Raw genomic sequence first — 26853 nt, forward strand, 5'->3', positions numbered from 1 at the left:
GAGAAATGTTACATATACGCACTTCCAATCTGCGTTCAGCAGCTTCCACTCATCTTAAGTGCAATTTACGTTACTCCAAAAGGAACCGAAAAAATGGAAGCCACTGAAATGTATGCTTGCCATTTGCTCACACTATCTGTCTCTTTTTCTCCCTGCATGCCAAACACAAATTGTCGCTCACAGGAAAGAAGGCGATCTGATAAGTGCAGTGCAAGGAACAGGAGAAACAGAAAACGAAAAAATGAAGAATATAACAAAAATTAATTGCGCTTTTAATAAAAATGCACCCTAGCAATTATAAGAGTATTTAAGAAGAAATAAATCTAATATGTAGCATATTTGTATTTATGTTGACTTACTGCGGCAGCTTGACGAACTATTTTATTCACTTTTTATTTTCCGGCCAGCATGCTTAACATGTTATGCTGAAGCGCCTATAGTTCATTTATTTATAATATACAAATGTGCTAATTAAAACAAGAACTGGCACTCACACTAACATATTTCATATTTCAGAACAGCACAAGAGAATATTAATATTCGAAATAAAAATGCAGCTGCTCCGACGACCCGACAGCAGCCAAAGGCAAACGATTTCCAAATAATTTATAATAGCGATCGCAATTTCCACATTCCAACAGGAAAAGAGCGAAATAAATCCGAATGAAGCAAAGTGGCAAACTAACAACAGAATGATTTGGTACGTTAGAAAAGGATTTTAAGAGCGTTAGCTAAGACACAACCCGATAATTCAATTCAGCGTTTTGGTCAGCCAGCTTCAGACTTCAAATCGTAAGGGTGTTACGATATCGAAAAATATATAATACATTAGATGTGTTGCAATAAAAATTTTTATTAAATTAATTAATTAAAATAAATTTTAAATGAAAGTGAAAGTAAGCATCAACAAAGTAAATATAGTCAATTTTACAGGTTAAATAATTGGATGCCCGTCTTGCATTTAGCCGAGACTCGAACCAAATATTTGAATTCAATTAGCAAAGCCACAAACCGCAGCAAGCCTAGATCGTAAGTATATGAATTCGCGAAAATTACGACATTCGTATTTCTAAGGATTAAAAAACATTTTTTTTCTTTTTTATTACATATTTTGTTCATTTATTGATTTATTTGAATGCATTTTTCGTTATACACCAGCTAAATTCAGTTTGCATTATTATAGCAGAGTTCCATACTCGAGTTCTTGTTTTTTGTATATTTTTTTTTTTGTAAGTTTTATGCAAATATCTCTATTTATTTATTTATTTTTTTTTTATAGTGTCTATAATTAAACATATGACAGTGTTTAGTTTTTCTTTTTTTTTTCAATGATTTTTACTTTTTGCTTGAGCAACAAACGGGACGGCTATTGGCGGCACGCCCACTAAAAAAGGCGTAAGAGTGGAAAATTTTAGAAATCTATCCATTTGATTGTATAAAAATTGTTCTTGTTGCTGTTGTTGTTGTTGTTGCTGCCACCTGAACCGTTAGTTGTTGTTGCTGCTTATTGTTTACTTGTTGCTATATTTGTTTTTTATTTATTATTATTATTATATTTATATTAATTCAATTCAATTTCGTTTATTGCTACACATTATGTCAAGTAAATATATATTTATATATATATATATATACAAAAATTCATCAACTACGCTAAACAATTTCACTGTTGCTTATCATTTCTTCTTTTTGTTTTTATATTTTTTAATCATAACAAATATATTTAAAGTTAAATTTACGTTGAATGCAGTTTCATACAATGATTCATTTAAGCTGCCTTAGAGAATACTCTATGTGTGTGTGTGTGTGAAATGCATAAATGTTCTTGTTCTTTACATATACATATATAGATATATATATATATACTTATTTCTCTTCTTTATTTTTTATATTACGAAATGCTAAACTTTGGTTTTATGCTACAAAACACATAAATTGAAACATTAAGAACTTAAAAACTATAACAAAAATAATAATTGAAAGCAATAAATTATGTATATAATATAGATAGATGTGTGTGTGTGTGATTGTTTATATATAGTAATTGTTGTGATAAGAGTTCTGATTGATCATATGTGATATAGCTAGGTATATATATATATCATTTATCCATTTGAAACCCTGGAGACTTCAGTTTATATGGCTTTTTGACTTGGTTTCGTTTCTGTTTAGAGCACAAACATATAGAGGAGAGGAACTAAATGTGAGCTATAAGGCTATAAGAATATATACATATATAGATCGATCTAAATATATATATATTTTTTTGTGTATATATTTTTTTGGACAGTGCTTAAGTATACAAAAGAAAGTTTCTCATAATTTTGGCATCAACTTAATATTAAAAAGAAAATTCAAAACAAAAACAACAACAAAAAAGTATTAAAATTTAAATTTTTATAATTTTTATAGGTTAATTTTTATTTCATTTTTTTTTTAGCCTCAGCATTTAAAAAGTAAATGATGATACTTGGAAGTAGCTGGTCGGACTCGCTATATCAAGTTAAATGCCAACATTATAAATTAACTATATCAACTACAATGTTTCTTTGCTTTTTTTTTTTTTTTAATATTTTAATTGATTGTGTTAAATAATACTTCAAGTTTTGTATATCAAGAGGAAAAACTAAATTAGTTCAGCATTAAACAATTTTAGAGTAGAAACGAAGCACTGAAATTTGTTTTCTTTTTCTTTCCTTTTTTTTTCTTTTTTTTGTAAATTTGAATTAGAAAAGTTTTTAAATTGGTTTTTGCCATATTTTTTGTTTTAGGTTTGCTTTTGTTTAGGGGTTTCTTTATCTTCTTCGCATTTTATTTTCTTATTCTCTTTTTGGTTAGCTTACAAAACTAGTTAAATACTTGCTAATTCAATAGTACATACAAGTAGGTATATAAATTATAAAATAGTTTTCTTCCGCGTGTAAAATATAAAATATTTCATTTGCATATACATATACATATATGTATGTACGCTTATACACATATACATATACATATATATATAGAATAATTTTATATGTGTTGCAGTTGTTGTTAATGCCTTGCCATTGTTTTTAAAAGTCTTAAGAATTATAGTAAATATGTATAAATGTGTTTTACGTTATATATATATGAATAACGTTTAATATATATATATTTATAGATGTGTGGGTGTGTGTGTGTGATGTGACTGTTGCTGCTTAATCCTGCACCTCCCGATACGGCACCTCGGATGTTACCGAAAACGATTCGAAATAATGATTCAAGAACTCGAACGTTGGCCGCTTCTCGGGCACCGCGTCCCAGCATTGCAGCAACAGATGATAGATATTATCGGGGAAATAGTGTGCGGTTGGCTTTGGCATACGGAAGCCGCGCTCAATATTCTCGATCACCTCTCTACTGTGCATGCCCGGATAGGGCACCTGTCCGTACGTGAACAGCTCCATCAACAATATGCCATACGACCAGACGTCCGACTTGATGCTGAACTTGCCATAGATAATCGCCTCGGGCGCTGTCCATTTGACGGGGAAACGTGAGCCCTGCTTGGGGCAGTATTCATCGTCGGCTATGACGCGCGCCAGGCCAAAATCACAAATCTTTGCCACATTATTCTCGCCGATGAGCACATTGCGTGCCGCCAGATCGCGATGGATGAGCAGCTTGGACTCCAGATACTCCATGCCGCTGGCCACCTGGGTGGCAATATAGATGAGATCCTCGAAATGCAAATAGCGACCCTCGCCCTCGCGCAGAAAGTCCAACAGGCTGCCATTCGACATGTACTCCTGCACTATGTAAATGGGCTCCTCCTGACAAATGGGAATGCGATTAGAGATTAGGTTGAATTTAAGATTAAAGAAGCATTCAGTTAACCTGTGAGCAGACGGCATAGAGAGCCACCAGTCGATTGTGTCGAAACTTTTTCATTATGGCCGCCTCCTGCAGGAATGCAGCTGTGGACATTGTGCCCTCGCGCAGTGTTTTAACGGCCACATCGATGCTGTTGCGCCACTTGCCATAGAAGACTTCACCAAAGTTGCCGCGGCCCAGCTTGCGTATCAGCTGGATCTCCGAGCGTGGTATTTCATATTTGTCGCGCAGCTCCGGTCCCAGATCCCACATCTGTGGCTGTGGCTTGGGGCAGGGACGCGACAAAATGTGGCACAGACCCAAAGCGTTTTCTGCAAAACAGAAACAAACAACAACAACAAATATCGTGCGATTATAACTCGTGTTGCTTTAAACACTCTGTGCATCCACAATTTATCTACTCACTGCTGTAGGCCATGACAAGCGCTTGGAGCGAGGCAAAAGTTTGATTTGTGGCGATGTAAAAGCCGCCATTGTCCAGCGGCTTAATGCGATAGTGTTTCACATGATAGCCGCGTCCGTCCTCCCAGTCCTTCACCGACAGCGAGTAGCCGTTCGGATTGTGCTCGGAGGGGCGCACGAGAAAGGTGCCGCGCGGATTCTCTTCGGCCAGCAGCAGCTTGTCCGCCTCCTTGCGCAGCACGTTCTCAAAGAACCAGCTGGAAATAGAGGAGCGTAACGAATATAAGCATATTTTTTCTATATATACAGTTATAAGGTGGATACTCACTCTTCGCTGTTGACGCTGCGCTCCTCGGCCACAAAGTTGAGCGGTATGAGACCCTGTTGACGTGTGCTCAGATTAACGACGCGCCACCAATCCGATTCGGTGTCATCGACAACCTCCATGCGGTCGCCTTTGGTGAAGCTCAAGTCAGATTCATCGCGAGATTTGTAATCGTAGAGGGCAACGACGACGCGTCGCTTGGGCAGACCGCCAGGCACACCAGCAGCTAAAGAGGGAGCGAAAGAAAGAAAAAGAGAGTGAGAGAGAGAGAGAGAGAGAGAGAGAGATTAAGGGTCGGTGTGTGAGCAAGCGAGAGATGTATAACTTTCGTCTGGTTGCAAATTTGATTTGCGGTGCGGCGAGGCAGAAATTGCAATTTATGTGCGACAAATTGGTAGCAACAATTTTTTTTTTTTTTTAATATCTAGTTAGCATCTAATTGGAAGTTAATGAGTCTCTGCTGAAGCCCGAAGCGTCGATACGATATATCAGCGAGGGTGGCCTCAAAAGTTGTCTTCCCAAATTGATTAGCATAGATTTTGGCGCAACTAACAAATTCCAAATGCCAAGCCACAAATTCAATTCCATTTTAAGCCCCATTTTTTTTTTTTTTTTTTTTTTTTGGCACTGTATTTGGCATTTGACTAATTGATTTAGCCCACACGGACAACTTGGCATGTTTTTGCATTTGTTTATCTATTATTGTTGTTGCTGTTGCTGTTGCCTTGCCCTGCATTTGTCGCACAAGTGCTGACGCGTAAATCTCGTTTGAAGCTTTCAGCCTTTTGTCAAAGCATTTGACAGGTTTACAAGACCTAAGCGGCTTTACGTGAACTAAAATCTGATTCAGAAAGACACGCAATGTAGCGTTAAATCAAGCGATAATTAAACGCAGTCATTGCTGAAAAAAAAAGGTTGAAACAGAAAACTATTTCCCTCACGAGACGCTTTAAAAGGCAAGGGCAACAAAATAATGATGGAATGAAGCAAAGAGCTTAAAGAACCAAAATAAAAATTTTAGTGAAATTTTATATACACCTGCTGTATATACCTACTACTGTATATACATACTACTACTGTATATACGTACTACATACTACTACGATATATACCTACTTTATATACTTATCTAACATTCTAACGAGAGTTTCTTTCGATTTTCCCCATTAAATCCGCATAACCCCCTCTGACTTTATAAGATCTACTCTATATGCCCCTTAACTTTGACCTTTCAAGTGGACTAACTATGTAGAGCTCTTTAGACCATATTACACATACGCTGCGACTCTTTATATATTCATATAACTTTCGCTAGCGTCAAGTGTCGACTGAGCTCTAATTATGCAATTCGCAGTTGGCAGTTCGCAGTGTCGCCGTCAGCTCAAACAAACGCAATAGAAACAGTTACAGTAATAGTAACACAGCAACAGTGACACAGGCACATTAAGCGGGCCAACACACACACACACACGGAGCAAGTGGTCAAGGTTAATTCAAGCTGTCACATAAGCAATGCAAATATGCGAAAGACCTTCCGTAACCCTCGACTCCCGAGAGGGCAAAGTTGAAATTGGCTTCGAAAAAAAAGAGCCAACACAAAAAGCTAATTAAAAGCGAGAGTCAACAAGGCAGCACCTGGGGTGAACTCTTGAGCACCTTGGGAGCAAATGATTTTATTTATGTATTATATAAACCTTTTTTATTTGGTAATCAGATGTGGTATTTCTATATGCATATGCCATGAAGATCATTTGCTTAAATATAAAGTTGAATTAAAATTAAATATATGAAAAGTCGTAACTTTTTAAGCTCAATTTTTTTCATACAGCCCTCGTATAGTTCTTCTGCAAAAATAAGCTGATATTTTATTTGTGCCTATTATTTAATTTAATTGTAGTTTACTCCCTTTTCTATGTTTTTTTTTTTTTTTTTATGGATGACAAGTATTCAAGAATGTGTCGTAAACGAGGGTAATTTGTAGAGTTGCCAAATATTAATACAGTTGAGTCTCGATAATTCGTACTCGCGGTAAATTGAATAATTATCAATAATTCACGATTCTCTAATTAAATTAGATAATAATTACAAAGCTTATTATCATTTCTATTGCAAATTTGAATGCAATTTAAAGAAAATATTTATCATATATTATCATATTTCTACACTGGCCAATTCATTGATCTACCCTCGCATCATCATGGCATTCATTGACCAATCTCATTGCAAACTACACTTACTTGGTGTGGTGCGCGTTCGTATGATGTCAACGCCGCCCTTGGCGCCGATCTTCAGTGGTCCGCGATTCGGATCCGGCGTATAGCGCGAGTCCAGTGAGCCGCCATTGTTGTGCTTCTGGCCGAGGGCGGCCACCACTCCGCCGCCGGGGCCACCGCCGCTGCTGTTGTTGATGTGCGTCTGGCCGAAGGTGTAGTCGGATTTCTTATAGCCGCCCGTGGGATAGGCCAAGGCCAATTCCTGATCCTGACGTTTGCTGCAGCATTTGTTGCCCATGTTGCAGCTGTCGTCAAGTGTGTTGCTGCTGCTGCTGCTGCTCCTGCTGCTTGTTGTTGTTGTTGCTGCTGCTGCTTGTTGGCTTCGAGTTGTTGTATTTAGCTGGTGTTTAGCAGCAGCTGCAGCGGCTTTGCATATTTGGCATATTATGTGTTTTTGCTAGAGTTTTACTTAGTTATAATATTAAAAAATGTTTTGTTTTATCCTTTTTTTTTATTGTTTTGGTTTGTTTTTGTTTTTTGTTCCGCTGCTGCTACTGTTTTTTATTTTATTTATTTTTTTTTTTGTAGTTGTTCTTAGTATTTTTAAGCTATCAGTCAAGTTGTGTGTGTTTGTGTATGTAGCTGTGCAAACGTGTGTGTGTGTGTGTGTGTGTGTGTGTGAGTGTTTGTGTATGCTGCCTCTTAAGCTGCTTGCATTAAAAGTTTCATGGAGGGCATTGCCTTAATTGTTTTTTTTTTTCTTTTTGTTTCTTTTGCTTTCAAAAATGCATTATAAAAAGTTGTTGCTGCTGCCAATGTTTGTTGTTGTTGTTAGAGCTTAGCCTTGCTGTTGCTGTTGATTATCCTTGCGTCTGTTGTCCTGCCAGCGTGTTTAGCCAGCAACTGTCTGCACATTGTTCAAGCTGCCTGCACCTGCAAAAGCAAACGGAAAAACAAAAATAAAACGAACAAAATTAGTTAAAGCTCATATAAATATTCATTAAAAGTACGCACACGCACACACACACACACAGAGAGAGAGTGAGAGACAGACAGGCAGAGGTAGTGTCGTTGACCCATGCCTAGACGAAACAGAGAAAACACAATGCTGCTTCACTCCAATGTCCTGCTGCTCCCTAGATAAACGTTTTTGGCACATCATTTCACTTCAGTTGGCAGCTGCTGCAGGTTGACCATAGCCCTAGTGACAGTTGCTGTTGTCAGCAGCAGCAGCAGCAGCAACAACAGCAGCAACAGCAGCAGCAGAGGCAACAGCAGCAACAGCAGCAGCAGAGGCAACAACAACAGCAGCAACTGCAACTGGCAATAGCAATAAATATATATTGTGAGAACACGACTAGCAGCTACCCTGTTAGCAATAAAGCAAACTAAGAGCGAGAGAGAGAGAGAAAGAGAAAGAGCCAGAGAGAGTGTGAGAGAGAGAGAGAGAGTACAGCAGCTGCTCTATTTCTGTGCCTGAATCTAACTACTGAAACTAAGTTCCATTAAGAGGTGCTCTCTGATAATCTATTATCTGATATATATTATTTATCATATATAATGTCAGAAACTTATTTGTTTCACATTAGTGTGAAGGACTGCTAAGTAGCATTAAGGTGAATGTTTCACTCTATGAGCGAGTGAACTAAAGCAGAGATTTCCAGAGACCAACCCAAGACAGCTTCAAACGAGGCTCGATAGCTAGAGAGGCGCCCCGACCGACTGTGATGCATTCGGTCGTTATAAAAGGAGCCGAGCCTGAGGCACTAACAGAAAGAATAGAGCGATCATTCTGTCGGCATGTTAAACAAGAAGAGAGACTTGTTGCATTCTGTGCGTGATTAGATAAGAGAAAATTAGGTATAAAATTTCGAATAGAAAAGCAGCAGAATCAATAGCAATCTGTACATACGAATAAGTATATATATTTATTAGGCGTTAACTAACTTAAAATTAAGCGCTGGCTACTGAGGCCTTCGGCTTGCGTATATATACACTTCCCTCTCTTATCATTGGATTATAAAATATTTAAGATTTCTATATACATATCCATTAATCCAATCCAAATGGATATTATTATCAACTGTTAAGTGTTTACATTGTCCTTTATACTAAATTGAACATTTGTGCACAGTATTAGCACGCCCTCTTTCGAATAGTCCTCAAAAAGAGGGCATAACAATTGTCTGGCTGACTGCCTGCCAAGCTTGCCTCTTTGGCTGTCTCTGTGTCTCTCTGTCTGGGCTGGCAGCTGAAATGCAGGGACTGCACACATTGTCTATTGACTGAAGGCCTGGCGGGCATCTGTTTATTGTTCAATTGGATAATTATGGTCTAGTATGCGTGTGTCAGTGTGTGTGTGTGTGTGTGTGAGGCCAAGGCTGTGGTTGCAACCACAGTTGAGCACAAGCTGCTGCTGCATTGTTGCACAAATGGTTGCAGCACTTGCCCCAAATATTAAATTGTTATTGTTGCGCATTTGTTGGCAGGATATTTAAGTGAGCCTAGGTCGGTGTGAGTGTCTGTGTATGTGTGTGTCTGCTGTGTGTGCACAGCTGCTGTGAAATTGTGAACGACAGTTGGCTAGTTGCATTTGCGGACTCAACTAATATCCTGGCATTAGCTCAACTTATCTATTGCTGTCAATTATTTAAAGCGACCTTAAAGTATACGAGCGAGATAGATAGAGAGAAAGACCAAGGATAAAGGACAGCTATCTGCTTATAAGGCACACACAGTCAGCGATAGCCATCGGCTACAAAAGCGCAATAAAAATTGTTATCTCTGAAATGGAAATTCTTCGAAAGTCAAATACGACTTGCGAAATCCTTTTGCAACGCTCGCAGCGACTCAATTGTGCTCGGCCAATGCCAACGTCTGGAGCCATGCGTTGTGAAGCTTTAAACAGACAAAAAAAAAAAAAAAAAAAAAAAATAAAACCAACAAATACAATAAAAAAAAAACAAACTTTGCTCGTCTCGCATAAAAGTCAAACTTTTCATTTCGACGACAGAGTTCATGAACCGCAGCGTCGGAGTCTGCGGCAACAAAGGCGTTTGCCAGGGGTCAACAGCAGCGTCAACAAGGCGCAATAAAAACCAAGACACAACACACACACACACACACACACACACCCACACGTACAAAGGTTTTATGTGGCGACTGTCTTTATAATGCCAATGAATTGCTGCATTTTGTTTAGCTACAAAATGTTTAACAAATTATTTTTATCACCTGCACACGGTGCAAATGGCAGAGAAGGACGAAAGTCCGCTTAACATGAACAAACATGTTAAATGGCAAATCGATATGGATATATATGTATCTGTGCGTATATACATATATGTTTATACATATGTAAAGTGAATTCACTTTGTGCACAGTATTTTCACGCATATTTAAAATATTTATATATGTATTTATATTTGTATAGACTTACAGGGGGTATGATAGAATACTTGATTGCAATGTAAGGTTGAGAGCTTTCAAGAATAGTCAACTGGGACTAATATAAAGAATAATATAAAAATAATTAATGAATGATTAAAAATTAATTATTTTAAAATTAATAATATAATAGAACAATAATTATATATAATTATGAAAAAAATATATATAAAAAAATAATTTTTAAATAAAATTAAAATTTATTCAAGTTTCTCTCTCCCTCTCTCTCTCTCTCTCTCTTTCTCAAGGCAGCTTCATTTTGAAGCTTTTATTTAATACAAACCAAGCATATGCTGGATTATCGGCTTAGTATATTGTTTACGTGCTTTAGCACGGATATAGCTATAATTAAACTACTATTTGTCTTCATGGAATACAAAAGCTATCAATTAATTATGTCTATTAGCTAATGAAAGCAGCTGTCAATACAATAGACACAATAGCTGCTTATAAAGCTATAGTCTCTTATTTAAAAGAGATTATTATAATCGCTTGGCTTATGACAATAGATAACTATGGAGCTGATCAAGAATACGAATAAGAATAAGAAATTACTAAAATTGTATCTTATTGATTCTAATTAAGAATCGAAGTTTTTAGCTGAACTTTATTGAAGAATCTTATTTTTAAAAAATATCGAAAGACTATAATAATATAATATATTGCAAATTACCATAAAGAAAATATCATAGAAATTTGATTCTAGATTATATCTCATAAAAACTATGTTTATTGCTAGCCTACTCTTTTCTCTCGCCATCGAACATGCCGATTGTGAAAAACGGAATGAAAGACCATATAAAATATTATATGTACTATATATATGCTAAGGGAATTGCAGCTTCCATCAATACAAAATTTGTACACTTTTTCATCCGATTTTCGCGCAGCTTTCATTTTGATTGAGCTACGGCCTTTTATAATTTCCGCCTGTTTTTTTTTTTTTTTTTTTTTTTTTTTTTGGTTCGCATTTTTCATGCAACACCTCGATAGTAATTGGTAGCATGCCAGAGTAATACACAAACCCACACACACACACGCACTGACCTGTCCAGCTACTGCCCGACAGGTGGCGTTTTAACATGGCGCATGACATCGACAAAAAAAAAAGGAAAAAAAATGATAAATTGAAAAAGGAAAATGACAAACCATTCCAAATTTGAAATTCGAGAGGTCAAAGTTGAAGCTGAAAATATGAATATTTCATTCGCAACTATGGGATCTGATGGGCAACTATGTGTTGTGGTGTGTGGGCGTGGCAGTTGCCGTTATCCAAATGCTGACAGCGACACACTTTGTGGGTGGCCAAGATAGGACGATGCGGAGGGGCAGAGGGACACAGCGAGAGGAGACTGTGTGTGTTTGGCATATGACATGAAATTGTAAATTTCTAGCTTGTTTTGATGTCTCTCAATTGTTGTTGCTGTTGTTGTTGGCAGTGCAGGCGTTGTTGCATTTGCCACAGTTCAAGTTGACAAAACGAAATGAATACTTAATTGGATATTGCGGCTATGAGTGCGCCTGAAAGGCGGCAACGCAAATGCCTGACATGAAATTAATATTACGATGCGTTCGTTCCATTGTTCATGTTGGCTACGACCACTATAGTGGTTACAAGAATTGAATATCATGGGACCAACAATCAAGCTAACGCTGCTTAAGGTTTCTGACATAATCAAAATTTAAGTAAATTACAATTTACAATTGAATTATGAGAAAGCCACAATCTAAAGCAATAAACTTTAAGTGCGAAAATATCTTCATCGGCATTTAAAGCAATTCAAGTCGTATAATTATATGCAGTTAACAATTTCTGAAGGGCCAACAGATAATGAAACATCAGAGTTATTTATGAAAATAATATAATAGCAGTACTTAAATTGATGAGAATTGCATAGAAGGGCAAATTTTTAGCTCTAGCAGTAACGAAACGCTTATGAAAGAAGGAAAGAGACTTAGAGCTATGGGAAAGGGAGAAACATAAAGAAATCAGCATAGTTAAGTGTACAGAAAGTCAGAGAAGTAACGAAACATATATCATAAGAGATTTATGGTTCAAAGCAGCCATAGCAAAAAGTAAGAAACAAAAGAGAATAGAACAAATGATGCATACAATTGAAAGGCACGAAAATAAAGAGAACACAGAATAGAATATGTAAGCAAATAAACTCAACAGAGCTAAATTTTACTCCTTCCGTTAACCCTTCACACAGCAACCCAATTGACCCACATAGCTTAATCAGAGAGCCAAACCTCTTGCCGGATTCTTTCTCGTTCACATTTTCTCACTTTGCGAATCAAATAAAGCTTGCTATTTAGCATACAAATTTTCACTTTGCGTGTCACAAAACTACTTTCTGCCAATACAGAGAGAATATACGATAACAAAGAGAGCGAGAGAGAACGAGAGAGAGAGAGGGAGAGGGAGGGAAGCAATCCTCGCTGATGGAGCCACATCTAATAAAATCAAATAAAATGCAAAAATGTATATGAAATGAAATGGGGCTGCGGCTTGACAGCGTGAGCCAATCCTCGAGGACATAAAGGCATTAACTGTAAATGCCGTAATGCCGTCATTTCCTGATGACAGCCTGACAAAAACCAGAACGCATAGATACGCCCACACACGCCCACACCCTCATTTAGATACATCTCTGTCCGACTGTCTGTGTGATTGTGTATGTGTGTGTGCTGCTCTTTTACATTATTTTTTGGGGTTTGTACGGGAAGGGATTTTATTACGCCACATTATTACAATACGTACAACTCCCCTCCTCTCCTCTCTGGTTGTCAGCTGCTCAAAGAGTCAATTTTTGTGACGTTCTACTCCTGTTGCCGTGTGCCAGCTGTTCTTATTGTTGTTGTTGCTGTTGTTGTTGTTCCACTTGCCCGTTAAGCTTCCCCATTTGCTATGTCTTACTGTCAGTCGTTCACCTTTAAAGAGTCACGTGCTATCGATTAATAGCCGGAGAGACAAGCGACATGGAAAGAGAGTTATAGACAACACCCGAGCCGAATGTGTGCCAGAGCAAATAAATGTAGATTTATTTATCCCCTGATGCGACTCCTTTTTCGTTTTGCCTTTCCCGTTTGCATGAGTGAAATATTCCCTGAGCAAGAAAATCCAGTGACAGTTTTTTTTTTTTTTACTTTTTTGCCATTGAAGAATTGGAATTTGCTCGCATCGAAATTGAATTTGTTGTCGCCAGGGCAAATTGCATAAAATATTTCCGACATTTGGGCTTTAGCTTCTACACATAACGAATGGCCAAGACGAGCGAATGCGTTGCAATAAATAAATGCAGCGCACATAAATCTATTACAATGCTCTTTGCACACATGCGTGTGTGTAAGTGGAGTAGCAAATAAATATAAATATGTTTATAAATATAAATAAATATCAATAACAAGCATATCCATATCAATGAATAAATTCATTTGCCTTTTTTATGCGTCTGTTTGTAAAGCTCGCATAAGTCATCAATGCGAATGGGCTTTAAAACACAATCAATTTGCAATAACAGCTCTATTACATTAGCCGACTAAGGCTTACTCTATGAATATACATAATAACTATTATAAATTTTATTTTATGGTCTATACTCTCAATCTTTCCTAAAAATGTTTATCGAATTTCTTTTTGAAAAATTTTTTAATTTAAATATTATTATATATAAATCCTGCTCTATTTTAAACTGCATTTATTATAATTTCTTCAGCTTAATAAATAAAATATTTATATTTCTATAAACTCTACTTAATTCTCTACTCTATAAATATGTCAACTTTCAAGCATTACATACTCAATGCCATAGCTAAAGGACCTTCTCTCGCTCTGCTACAGCACAATCAACATATTTTCGTCATATCAATAAAGCATTGCGTCAATTGAAATAGAGTTGTTCGTTTTACAAAATTGCTGGAAATTAAGATGAAATATGTAAACAGATTGTTGAAATGTTACAAGTCAATTTAATATGCTTGAATATCTGAGTGAGTTCTTTAAAAGTTGAAGAGCTATGAATAGCTGAACATTCGAGTAGGACAATTACTAAGTAAAATTAGAATTGAATGGAAGTTTATTTGGGGACGACACACACATGTTGATAATTGGCATACACCCTGTAAATATGAAGTGCTCTGGGCATACATGGAGTTACTTGAGTGCCGGCAGCAAGTCAACATTTCGCAATGGACAAGGCGCATTTATTGAGCTCTCTGAAATGTTGTTTACAGCACTCGAATTGCTTTTGTAGTTGTTGTTGTTGTGCTCAGTGGACAACTTGTTGTTCCGTGTCAAGTCAATAAACAACAATGAGGATGAGAGGGAGCGCAAAGGGAAGGCGTGCGCATTATGACAGCCAGGCGACATTAAAATAATTGCCCGCTCGCCCTCAGCAGCAGCCGTCGCAGCAATGCCATTAAATAAATGAACTAAAAAGCAATAATCATAATAAGCTACACTCTGATCCGATCATATATATAGCAACTATATACATATATATGCAGTAGATGTATGAATATTTGATGTAAGTATATTCTGTGACCAGCTTCAGGGCCGACGTGACAAGTTCATGTGAGTGAATCAATCAGATGGCCTCGCAGCTGGGCAGGCGGCGCCCATATGGAGATTACAAACAATATTTCAAACCGTTTTTTGTAAGGGTATATGTGTGTAGAGAATGCGAGAGAGAGAGAGAGAGGAATATATAACTACTCCAATATTAAGCTTCATTTGCACAATTTTTAAATTGTCACGTAGTTGCAAAGCAGCTGACGATAAATACAAAACATTAAGTGCAAACAACTGTTTAATATCTTTAAGAAATGCAGACAGCAAGTAGCAAGTGCTTAAAGCTAGGCATGTTGGGTCGTATATAATAACAGCGAAAGGGCTTCTCAAAGAACTTTTCTGGTTGCAGCCAACTTTTCTAGCTAGTTTACTTAAATTCTAAGTCTCATCAAATTATTGATTGCCCCATCTCACATACAGGGTATATCATAGTCCCGTTACATGAACATTTTTCTGCTTGGCGCCTCTTTCTGTGTATGCATATGCCCCCACACAGCTGGACGCAGAGTAGAGCAAAGCTCAAGCCCTGGAATGCAGACACTCTTTGCAGCTCTATGCGAACGTGATCTGAGCAAAAGGGGGCAAAGCAGCAGCTAAGGGTAGCCAAAGCATGTCAGCTGGCTTGGCGTTTTGGGGGCGTGTCGCTGGTAACGCACAATTTGACGCATTTTTAGCTGCTGGCTGGCTGACTGACTGGTGGCTGGCGCTGCGTCAATGAACGTGTGAAGTTCTAAAGAACAGAAGGCAAAAAAGGAGTCGAGCTGTAGTCAGAGTCGGAGGACGTGACCCAGGCAGGAAACGCTGCGTGCCGTCGGCGCATTATGTGGCTGTGTGTGGGCTGTGCGGGGGCTGGCTTTGTCAACCTCAAAACATGCAACAGCAACGGGGCGCAATGATGAGATGAGCTCATTACTTTAATGGAACACCACCCGAGCCGCCCACTCAAACATGCTCCTGCTCCTGCTCCTGCTCCTGCTCTTGCTCCTTCTCCTTCTGTGCTGTTTGTGTCCTTTTGCAGCTGCCGCTGCTGCTGCTAATGAAATATTTGTATATTGTGCATTTTATTTGTGTAAAATTATGTTTATCCTAGCGGCTGGGGTCAATGGCACAGTCGCAGCAAAAGGGACCGCCACTCAGTAATTAGCCAGCTATATAAACAACAAACAACATGAAACTCCATACAGAACAAAAAAAAAAAAATGGCAAACAATTTGCCATGCAGCCACAAAAAATTAACCCAGAAATCTAATTAGCGAAAATATAACAACAACTGGGTAAGAAAACAGGAGCTCAAATGTCAAAATGTAACAAGGAATTAAATGTGGAAGCTTTTGACGGGAAGATGCTCTGTTATAGGATCAGGTTTAGTGCTTGGTGGAGCTGTAGATGCTGAAATGAAGCAAGTATACTTCAAACGTCTATCTAGCTTAAGAACTCTATGAAATTTGACAGGCTTTAGTCTATATTAATTAATTTCTTGTCAAAGTTTCCATGTTTCTATTTAACTATTTATCTTAATAAATATTCTTGAATATACTTAAAAGTCTTAAGAAGATTTTGGTATATTGAATTTAATTGCTTAAAATTGCAAATCAAAATTCTATTATTTAATTTAACATATTCCACTATACCAAAGCAAATCATCCCTACTGTCTGATAAACATATTGCTGCTATGATAAAGATTCGTTCATTTCAAATACAAATTATAATTTACTAAACTTATGTTAATCAAATACGTATTTAATTTAGTAGAAAGGCGTAAAAATTCTCTTTTTCATAGACTTTCAGTCTGTGCATAAAATTCTTGAAGCTCAATTTAAACAGGGTATAAAAACGCAAAACAGCTAAATAAACACACACACATACATACAATCACTATAAAAAGGGGGCGTTAATTTTGTTGAACGATGACGAAATCGAGACGATAAAAAAACATGAACAAAGTAAGACAGAGAGCGAGAGAGAGAGAGAGGCCGAGAAGGAGCTGAAAGAAATGAGAGGGTTGCGGATGGATAAACGTCATCTGTCGCATGTTTTGCTGTTGTTGGGTAACCTGAGCGCTGCCCACATTAAAAAGAAAGAAAACTGGAAAAAAAATGGCATGCAATGTTCTCTGGGCACTGACCAACCAGAACAAAAGCTACAACTCGGCCCGTATGTCGAACAGGAGCAGCAGCAGCAGCAGCAGCAGCAGGAGCAGGAGCAGCAGGACCACAACTGCTGCTATCGTTGGCAATGGAACCGGCAATTGTCGACGCTCCCACTTGGAGCTGCTGTTTAATAGTTGCAATTGTTGGCACTACAAACAACCGTAATTTTCGTCAACAATGGCAATAGCAGCGCTCTGGGCCAAGGAAACGAAGCTGTGGCATGTGGCATGCGGCATGTGTAAGCCAACTTAATTGCATGTTAAACAGGCAAACGCGATACAATAGAAAAAAAATGCATTGAATTATAAAAACAATATTTGTGCGCGATTAGAAGGCAGCAACAAGCAAAACAACTGTAATAAGAAGCAAGCGAAGGCAGCGAATGGGGCAACTTCTGGTAAGCCCATTGAAGCTAAGCTACCAAGAAATTGTTGGAGGAAAACGTAAGAAAAGTATATAGAAATTAAAAAATTAGTTAAGCTGTTGGTTTTCAATATTAAGAAAGATATATTATGGATAAGTCTACAGAGTTATAGAGATAGATAGGTAGGCCTGTATTATGGTAATGAGGTGTTTTAGATATAGATATGAAGCCAGAGATTGAGATAGAGATAGAGACATAATAATATTTATATCTCAAATACTCGCCAAGAAAGGTGTCTAGATGCTTATAAATAGGGATATGTAGACAGATATAGATATAGAAACTAAGCTCAAAGATAGTTGGTTAAATAAGATACAATAATAAATGAGATACAAATGCTTGTAGATATGGAGATAGGAATGAAGTTTAAGAATTTCAGATCGGCATAAAGCTCGACTTAAAGATAATTATATTGAAAGACATACTAATGACTTCAATTTTAAGATTCAAGATATAATACAAAGTAATACATATAAACTTACGATGAAAATTTGATTAAGAAATAGATTAATACATACATGTAAACATATCTAGTTTCTACTATGTAATGCGAAATTCCTATAAATATAAAATGTTCACTTAATTTTCTTATAATTATCTTTGTCATGTACATTTAGCATATTCTTTAGCAATTTTTCTCTGAGTGTGCCAGGAACAGGCGCCAGGATGTCGCAGAGCAGGGCCAGCATGATGAGAGTAGAGGAGTGTGGCTATATGAAAGTCTGTCGGTGTCATAGTGTGGGTGTGTATTATAAGGTGGCAATATTTACACGTCCTTTTTGACGTCCTACGGCGGCCAGTCGAGACACTAGAACTAGAAGTGGATATTACTCCACGTCTGTCCATGACGACAACAACAACAACAACAACAACAACAACAAGGACAGCAACAAGGACACAATGCGGCGCAGTCATTTAAGGCTTGATGTCACTGTCACACGCGCCACGCAATCGAGGCAGAAGCCTTCAAGCAGTTGAACAAGCAAGTGAATGACGACCTCTGGCAGTTCATTTGACGCTAATCACCAAATAAATATTTATGCTAAGAGAGAAACAGTTAATAAACTGAAACAAAGGCGTGCGAGAAGTTACCTAGCAAAGAGCAACAATTTATCTATTGTATGTGGACAATATTATTGAATTTTGATATAATTTTTGCTATACTTTTATAGTATAAAACTATTATAATATATCATTACATAATATATTTCCTTATAATATACATGCCATCCCTAACTCTTCAATTCTTATAGACTGACTTCATTTTCTAAAAGAGTTTCAAGATGTTTTATCGAAATATAGAGAACAAATTGAATAACTCTCTACCTTATCCATCACAAAAGCTTGTCCAACTTTCAATACACCCAACTTTCTAATATTTACAGAGTATAACTAGAAGATATTTATTTAGTATCTTTAGCTATGTCATGTCATAACTATAGACACTTTATTTACTATTTGCCTTTGCTTTGTTTTTATTGTTATTGTCGCTGTTGCTGTTGTTCGTTGTAGATCCTGTTGATTCTGTTGCGGTTGCTTCGTTTCGGTTCGCTTCGGTATTCGCGCCGGGTGAGCTCATTGGCGAGACCAAAGCTACCACTGTTTGGGTCTATTTAAAGCGCCAAGCTATTTTTAAACTTGAACTGGACTAAAGTTTGGCGTCGCACTGAGGCTTTGCAGCAGCAGCTCGCTGTGGGTCTGCCGATTGCAGCAATTAGTCGAAAGGTTTCGCTTCAGCTTTTGGTTTTTCGTTTGCATCATTGGCAGCCATTTGTCTTGTGTGGATGCCATCGCCCCACTCCTCTCAATTGGGTCAAGCGTGTAGCATGTGCACGTGTGCTGGCCCCTCGTCTCGCCAGCTGTCCCTTTCCTTCACATAATGATAAATGCAAGCACAACTGTCCCTAAGGCGAGGCACTGTTATCGCCAAGCGACGTCAATTATGGCCAGCAGCGGCAGCAACCACTTTATCGCTCTACCGAAGGGAGCAACAATACAAAAACAAACCTTGTAAATGCTGCAGCAGTCATTAGCTGACCCCAAAACCCAAAAAATTCGTAAACCGAAATGAAAATGAAAAATGTCCAAATGGAATTTGTTGTTCTCTGTTTCTGTTGATAGCAGCAACTGCAGCAGCAACAGCAACAGCAACCGGGGCAACTCTTATCAGACAAACACGCACACGTTTAACTCGCATCTAGTTGGGAATTGGTATTCGAATTGGAGTCCAAATCGGAATCGGATTAGTTAAGTGGCCTGCGGCGTTTATCTCACTCGTTAAATCAACACAAAAGAAGGAAAGCAATGCGTATTATTGGAGACGAAAATTCGCCTCAGCTACTCGGCATGTGGTCAACATGTGCAACAGCAAAAGAAGCAAACATGCAACTGCAACGGCCACATTTGCATGCAACAAAAAACTGTATATGTGTAAGTGTATATGTGTATATATATACATATGACATGCTCCACATTCGTGTGACATTTGCTGTTGCTGTTGCTGCTGCTGCAGTTGAGGCAAAAGTGTTACACACACACACAACAAAGGGTGCCCCGAAATGTGGCACGCTTGCATTTGTTCGCAAATTGGAGCAGCAGAATGAATTCAGCCGAATGCCTGTGTCAAATGTCATTAGAGCTTGCAGCTAATTGAATTGGCGCTGTTTGTTTTGCCAATTTGCTGGCGAATTCCCATTGCCAAATATGCAAGATGCAAGAATCTTGGTTCGAATGGGGTAAGGCTCAAATTGTAAGTAAGTAAAACTTTGAGTGGATGTTTATTTATGGAAGTCTTCTTTATAGCTTTCCCCCTCATTTGGAAACGAGCCTAATGAACCATGAACACGAGTTAAACTGACAGCAGGATGAATCTGAAAGGATTCAGGATTTTAGAAGCCAGCTGCACTATATCGAACAACACTTTCTCAGTTTGCGATTGATTACCCTTCACTCCACTCAAAGCCAATGCACACCCTTTCAATTTGCCAACAATGCACAATAATCAAAGCGAACTGAGAACTAGCAACTGTCAATCATTTGTCTAAAACATGAATGCATTCAGAATCCGACATAGCAGAATTCTAATGGGCCTGCACAGCTTCCAATCAGAATTCCTAACTCACTAATCGAGCTCAAAGGCGCGACATTAGTGCGAATCGCTAGCGACATTTTCTAAGATTTGCATTCATAAAAAGAACATGAAAATTACAAAAAATCAAAAGCCTTCCATTTCGACTGGTTCGCTTCCTTTCTAAAGTTGAGTTAGGGAATTCCGTTGCGACTCATTCGCTCTGATTGCCGGGCCGGGCCGTGGGGAGTTGTGTAAATTCTACTAGACTTTTCGGCTGGCGGTTGAAAGCAACGCAACGCAAAGCCGCATTCCAAGCGGAAATTTCAGCAACATCCGACTTGAGTATTTAATTTCCTTACGGCGCGCAATGCAGCTGGCTGGCATTGAGGGCTCGGCTGATGTCATTTCCATACAAATATATATATATACATATATGTATGCGTGGGCAGACTACTTCGGGGAGTTAGGTACATACACACATATGCAAGTCACACAGCCGTGCCATACGTGACGTCGCCAAAGTGAAGGTGTAGGTAGGCTGTGGGCGGGGGTTGGGTATTGAGGTTGTCTGCAGACAGCGCAGACATTGCAGCAGGAGTTGGTGCCCATAACATAAATAGAAACAGAGCCACATAGCTTGACAACGCGACAAAGTTTTACAATCCACCAAACCACCCGCATGAAGGATACCTGCATGCTAACACACCCACACACACACAGGCTCAGGTGTAAAAAGCAAAGCCAACGAACAACCCCCTGTCGCGTATGCGACAAAAATTATGAATGAAGCCAAAGATAAGCAAAGCAACTGCAGAGCAAAATAAAAAACAATGCAACAAATATTGAAACAACGAATCGCAGTTGCTCTACAAACAAGTTGAGAGAGTAAGAAAAGGTTAGATTAAATTGAATAACAGCTTATTTATGGCTAAATTTGAAATGATGTTAAGTTACGTTACGTTATGGTATGTTATGGTCTCTTATGTTATGTTAAGTTATGCTATGTTCTGTTATGTTGTGTTACGATATATTTTGCTATGTTATGCTATGTTATCTTACGTTATGTTATCTTATGCTATGTTAGTTAAATTATGTTATTTTAATCTTGTTTCTTCCCATTCCAAAAATATTATCTATGCCTTTTCCAAGCTCATTCGCATCTTATACTCTTTCTGCACAAGCACCAATTCACATTGGCCAAATTGCGGGTGTGTTGCGTCATTTTTGAGCTTGACTACTGCAACAACAACCACAGCAGTAACAATAACAACAACAGCTACGACAACAACATTCAACACTTATTTGAGTTTGTAAAGATTAAACATTTTTCTTGGCAATGTAGAATGGGAGCTAGGCATGGACTATGTATGGACTGTGGCAGCAACTGCTGCTGCTGCTACTCCTGCTGCTGCTGCTTCTTAAAACAGGATGCAGTCCAGGGGCATAAAACTTTTTAGCACTTTTATTGCTGTTGCCGCGTGTTGCTGTTGTTATTATTATTATTATTGTTGTTGCTGTCGACAACAGGCGACAGCCAACACTCAGACAGCAAATTGTCAGCTTGTTGACGAGCAGCAACAGCAGTCACAGCAACTAGAAATGCTATAAATATAAAGGAGTGCTCGATGGAGAAATACCCTAAGTAGAAAAGTGTGTGAGAATAGAGAGATATTGTGCTGGAAGTACTTTTCCGAATATTTAATGTAATAAATATATTTTTATTTATTTAAAAATCATATTTAAATCGATATTTGTCGATTTAAGCTAACAGAGCCAAGTTAAACTCTGTAACTGTTATTTCTTAAATAAAATAATTTGTATAAAATATGTACACACATATAAAGCCTTGTTTATCTGTTTTGCTTTAAAATTCAATTGAAATTCATTCCCAATATATTCGCTCTATACTCTGCTCAATCTACATCCGCTGCACACCCTTCCTTCCTTCGGCACCTTCTCGAGGTATAACAAGGCATAACAGCAGCTGCAGCTACAATCAGAAGCTGGCAGACATAAACACGATTTTTAACATGGAACGCAAAAGCAAAAACACATTTTTGTTTCGTGCTGCAACGCTAGGCTAATAAAGCAAACCGACAAGTGGTCGGGCGGAGGGTGAGAGGGCGGAGCAGGGTGGAGGCCGCTTGACGGTGGATAGTCGTAGCTGCTAACCACTTGAACAACATTAAACTCTACTCGCTTCGTATTTTGTGATTACAAGTTGCGTGCGGCCTCAAGTGGCGCAACTCAAAGTGCGCTTATCAACGCCCGAAGCATCAGTTGGGCAGATGGGCAAAGCAGGTGGAGGCGGAGGGGGCAGCTTGGCGCAAGTTTCAACAAATATTTTATAGAGCATGCATGATGGGGCACTGGGCGAGCGCTGAATGCAGTTCAGTGCGGGCGGGCACTTGACATAGTTTGTGGCACCTCGGACCCCCTTAACCCCATGCACGCCCATGCCACACCCTCTTTTGCACCTCCTTCCTACTATGCGCTGCCAAAGTTGATTTATGCAACAGCTTGCCAGGCGACACTTGCAAGCGAGGCATAACATTATAAACCTGAAGCTTTTACACCTATTAAAATGTACACAACTGGCGTCGAGTGTGCCAACAAAATCTGTGTGTATGTCTGTGTGTGTGTGTGCGAGTGTGTATGGTGTGTGTGTGTGCATTGCCACTCAAAAAACTAGCAGCGCAAAATTGGATTTAATGCTCGCCAGGACGCGGGCCAAGACGAGGCAGCGGCTGGGCCGGCTTGCAATTTTCATTAAAGCTGCCGCTTGCCACATGCCACATGCCACATGCCGCATGCCACACGCTACATGCAGCTTGCAACTTGCACTTATGTGCCGTTATTTTATGCATGAAACCAAATAACGGCAGCCAAGCACACAGCCCCAGCCATTTTGGGGCTTCCGCCAGCTCCATCGACAGCTCCACCAACTCCACAGGGAGCCCTCACGAGCCATAACTTCATTAGGGTCGCAAGAAATTGAGCCAAAGTTTACACAATACACACGGTATACACGGTGTCCATAGACAACAGCGAGCCGTTTACCCACCCTGCCCCGCCGCCCTTGCTCGGACCGCCCGCATGTACAGCTGCTCAAATGTTTGCGCAAAAGAGAAATATTAAAAAATATAATCCTCGGCATTCAATGTGCAGGGACGCGAGCGCTTAACCTTATCAACTTACCCACCGACCACGACCCCGATCCCGACCTCGAATCCGTTCTACCCCAGCCAAGTAATTAGTCATGAAAGCCGAGACATTTAGCTGCATAACTAGAACTGGAGCCGCCCGTCGCTGTCGCGCTGAGGGATTTTTTTTCACTCAGTCGCTCGCTCGCTCGCGTGCCCTCGCTTAGGTTCTAATGCCACACGTTGCGCCCAAGGTTCGATGGGCGCAGTAGAGACAGTGCAGGGGCTCGTCGTTTGTGTCACTCGACAGCGATTTGCAACACGTTTGTCACATTCCGACAACAAACAACGAACTTTCGCTAAGACAAACAGCTTGAAACGAAAATTTGTTAAAATTTCATTGCATGACGAAGGCAGAAAACACAATAATTCAATTAAAAGCCTAAAACAATCTGCGCTTGCTTAATCACAAATATCAACAGCGTTGGAATATGCATATGCAATAAATTTAAGTCACATAAATACAGAAAGCGATTCATCACAAAGTTTTACATCCATCCTCAAATTCATTTTGAAACATATCAAAGTTGTGAAGAGAATTTATATGAGAGTTTAAAGTTTGAAATGTTTTTTGGGTTTACTCATTCAGGAAGTGAAATGAGTGTATTCGCTTTGTGCAGTCTCCATATTCATCCCTCTGCCTATCTAAAAGTTTTTCTGAGAATTGAAATTGTGATTATATATTTGGAATATATTTTTGTCTAATAAAATGTAAATTTTTTTAAAAATAGAAAGCATTTAATATTTAAAGTCATAGGAACAAATTTTTCTTTTTTTTTTATGACAGAAATGGAATATTTAAAATTATTAAATTTCAACATCTCATATTATCTTCATATTTTTTTTTTAGAAATTTCAAAAGAACTTTTCGGAAAAAACTCTAAAAAAAAAAATATATATTTTTCTAAGCACTTTCAGCTTTAGAACATCTCAAAGTCTGACTGTTTCCACTCTTAACTCGCCAACTTTTATAGTCCACTTGACATAGATTATATCTCTGGCGTTATTTCTGTTTTAGCAGCTCTAAGCTTATCCATTTCAGAACCAATTTGAGCTAACTGTTAGTCTCAGCTGCAGTTATTTGTAATTCCTGCCAAACAATTTGTCTGTAAGAGCCATAAAATGTTGTTGCGCGCTCGTAAAAACGTATACGATGCCAACAACTCTAAATCCAAGTTGCACTCGTCCAGAGTTCGGCTATATAACAGCAGAAAAATAAAAAACTAGGCCTAACACAACTCGGAGTTGTTAACCCGGCTAGGCAAGTGCCGAAAAACTCGTTTTTGGACTCCGCTCTCGAAGAACTGGAGCAGCACGAGTCGAGTGCCCCATCCAGCTGGTCCAGAGCTTCAGGTTTGACTCATTTCTTTTTTTTTTTTTTTTTGTTTTTGGCTGCGTTTCGTTATCGTGCACAAAGAAAAGGAAAATACTGGAGGGGCAAAGGCACAAATACAATTTCTCGCGTTTAGCATGCGGCAGAAGCTGTGTGGCAGCCAGTTAATGGCCGCCCAAAAGAGCAATGGACCCATATATGACAAAGCCCACTCGTTCATTCGTTCAACAGCTGCTGGAACTAGTTCAAAAGTGCCTGCGGCGTTGTTCCAAACTGCGAACAAAGTCCAGTTGCCAAATACTCTGTAATTTTCTGCTCTCTGCCAACTGGTTGCACTTTAGGCGTGTTAAGCGTGAGCTGCGCCAATTCATATTAGCATTCTGGTTGAATAATCAAGTACAAATATATATATGAATATATATTTATATGTATATATATATATACACATATATATAGACTAGATATAGGAGCAGGCTATAGGCGTCATTTCCAGGCACAACACACGCATCCGTTTCTCATCAGTCTTATCAGCGAGTTGTCGCACAACAAAGAGACCAAATAACAAGCGTGCCTTTGCATGGATATGAACGACTAGGCGGTACCCTGTATTGAACTAAGAGTTCTTAAAAAGTGAAGTTGGCTTTTTTCTTTTTTTTCTATAGAATTTTTTAATTAAATTAAGACCCATTGCTGTATTGCTCATAGGAATTAATATATTTGAAGTATTTATTGAAACATTTGTACAGATTTTTTTTTTTAAAATCAAGTTAAATTAATAAAATTAGTATATGAATAAATGTTAAAAAAAAGTTTATGAAAAAAAAAAATATATATATTTTAATTTATTTATGCATATATTTCTTTTATATATATTCTTCAGAAATTATTTATAACTACATCACTAGTACATTGGGCACTTCCTGACATTTCTATATAGTAATTCTTTCATTCACTGCATTCGCTTTATTTTATTATACCTTTTGCTCAATGTTTGTCTAGGGCATAAATCCTAATAAAAAATAAAATAAAACAGTCAACGCTGACGGCGACACGGCGCAAATATTGATTTTTTTCCTACCAAGAGCGAACCCAAGTGCGTGGTATGTGTGTCTGTGTGTGTGTGCTAGCGTGTGTATATATTTGTTTGTATTTTATGTTATGTATTTATGTATTTATAAGGCAACAACAACTTCACTGCGAATGCGTGGCTAAAACAAAAAAAATGCAAGCAAAACAAACAAAAAAATAACACACAAATAAACACACACAGCCACAACAACAACAACAACAACACACACGCACAACTCTCGAGTCTCTTAAAATATTTCAAACACGTTAAAACAATTGCAAGCAAGACAGGCCAACAACAAGCGTTAAAATCTAGCAAATTTTTAACATGCTTCTTTTTATGTATATATTAAAAAAAGAAAGAATGAAAAAAAAAAAAAAAAAAAGACAAAATCAGCAGAAAACGTGGAAACTCAAGAATAACAAAAACACGCACGAGGCCAAAAGCAGAGCAAACAGCAGCAGCAGCAGCAGCTAGAAGCAGCAGCAACAATATCGCAGGAGGTCGTCAGGTGGGGCAGCAATCACATTTACTGCCCCTATAGACGGACTCGATGACGGACGGAGGGAGTGACTCGAGTGCGAGTGCCGCGAGCTTTTGACACAGTCGGGCGAGTTAGGCGCCCTTTGTGCTCAATGACAGCTAGGCGGCGCCCCGCACAGCCCCACACAGCTCCACATAGCCCCGCTGCCTCGGCTAGCTCAAGTCTTAAGCAATTTGGCTCACGTGACCTGCTTACCGAAGTCAAAGGAAACACTGCTCAGGATGCGCATCACTGCCTCAACGGC

The 26853-nt window shown here is 38.5% G+C and overlaps 1 protein-coding gene across 2 annotated transcripts in view; it reads right to left on the minus strand.

Annotated features, from left to right (window-relative positions):
• Nucleotides 1-3111: 3111 nt before the first annotated feature.
• Nucleotides 3112-26853, minus strand: part of LOC6581345 (tyrosine-protein kinase Src64B) — a 34725-nt gene continuing 10983 nt past the window's right edge. For both annotated transcript variants that reach the window (XM_002007044.4, XM_015161777.3), the window contains 5 exons: nt 6820-7728; nt 4586-4808; nt 4261-4514; nt 3859-4166; nt 3112-3794 (listed from right to left, as the gene is read on the minus strand). In XM_002007044.4, coding sequence (XP_002007080.1) covers nt 3180-3794; nt 3859-4166; nt 4261-4514; nt 4586-4808; nt 6820-7093 — 1674 coding nt within the window. In that variant the 5' untranslated portion in view covers nt 7094-7728 and the 3' untranslated portion in view covers nt 3112-3179. The remainder of the gene's footprint in view (nt 3795-3858; nt 4167-4260; nt 4515-4585; nt 4809-6819; nt 7729-26853) is intronic.

This window comes from Drosophila mojavensis, unplaced genomic scaffold (assembly GCF_018153725.1).
Source record: "Drosophila mojavensis isolate 15081-1352.22 unplaced genomic scaffold, ASM1815372v1 contig_74, whole genome shotgun sequence".
NCBI lineage: Eukaryota > Metazoa > Arthropoda > Insecta > Diptera > Drosophilidae > Drosophila > Drosophila mojavensis.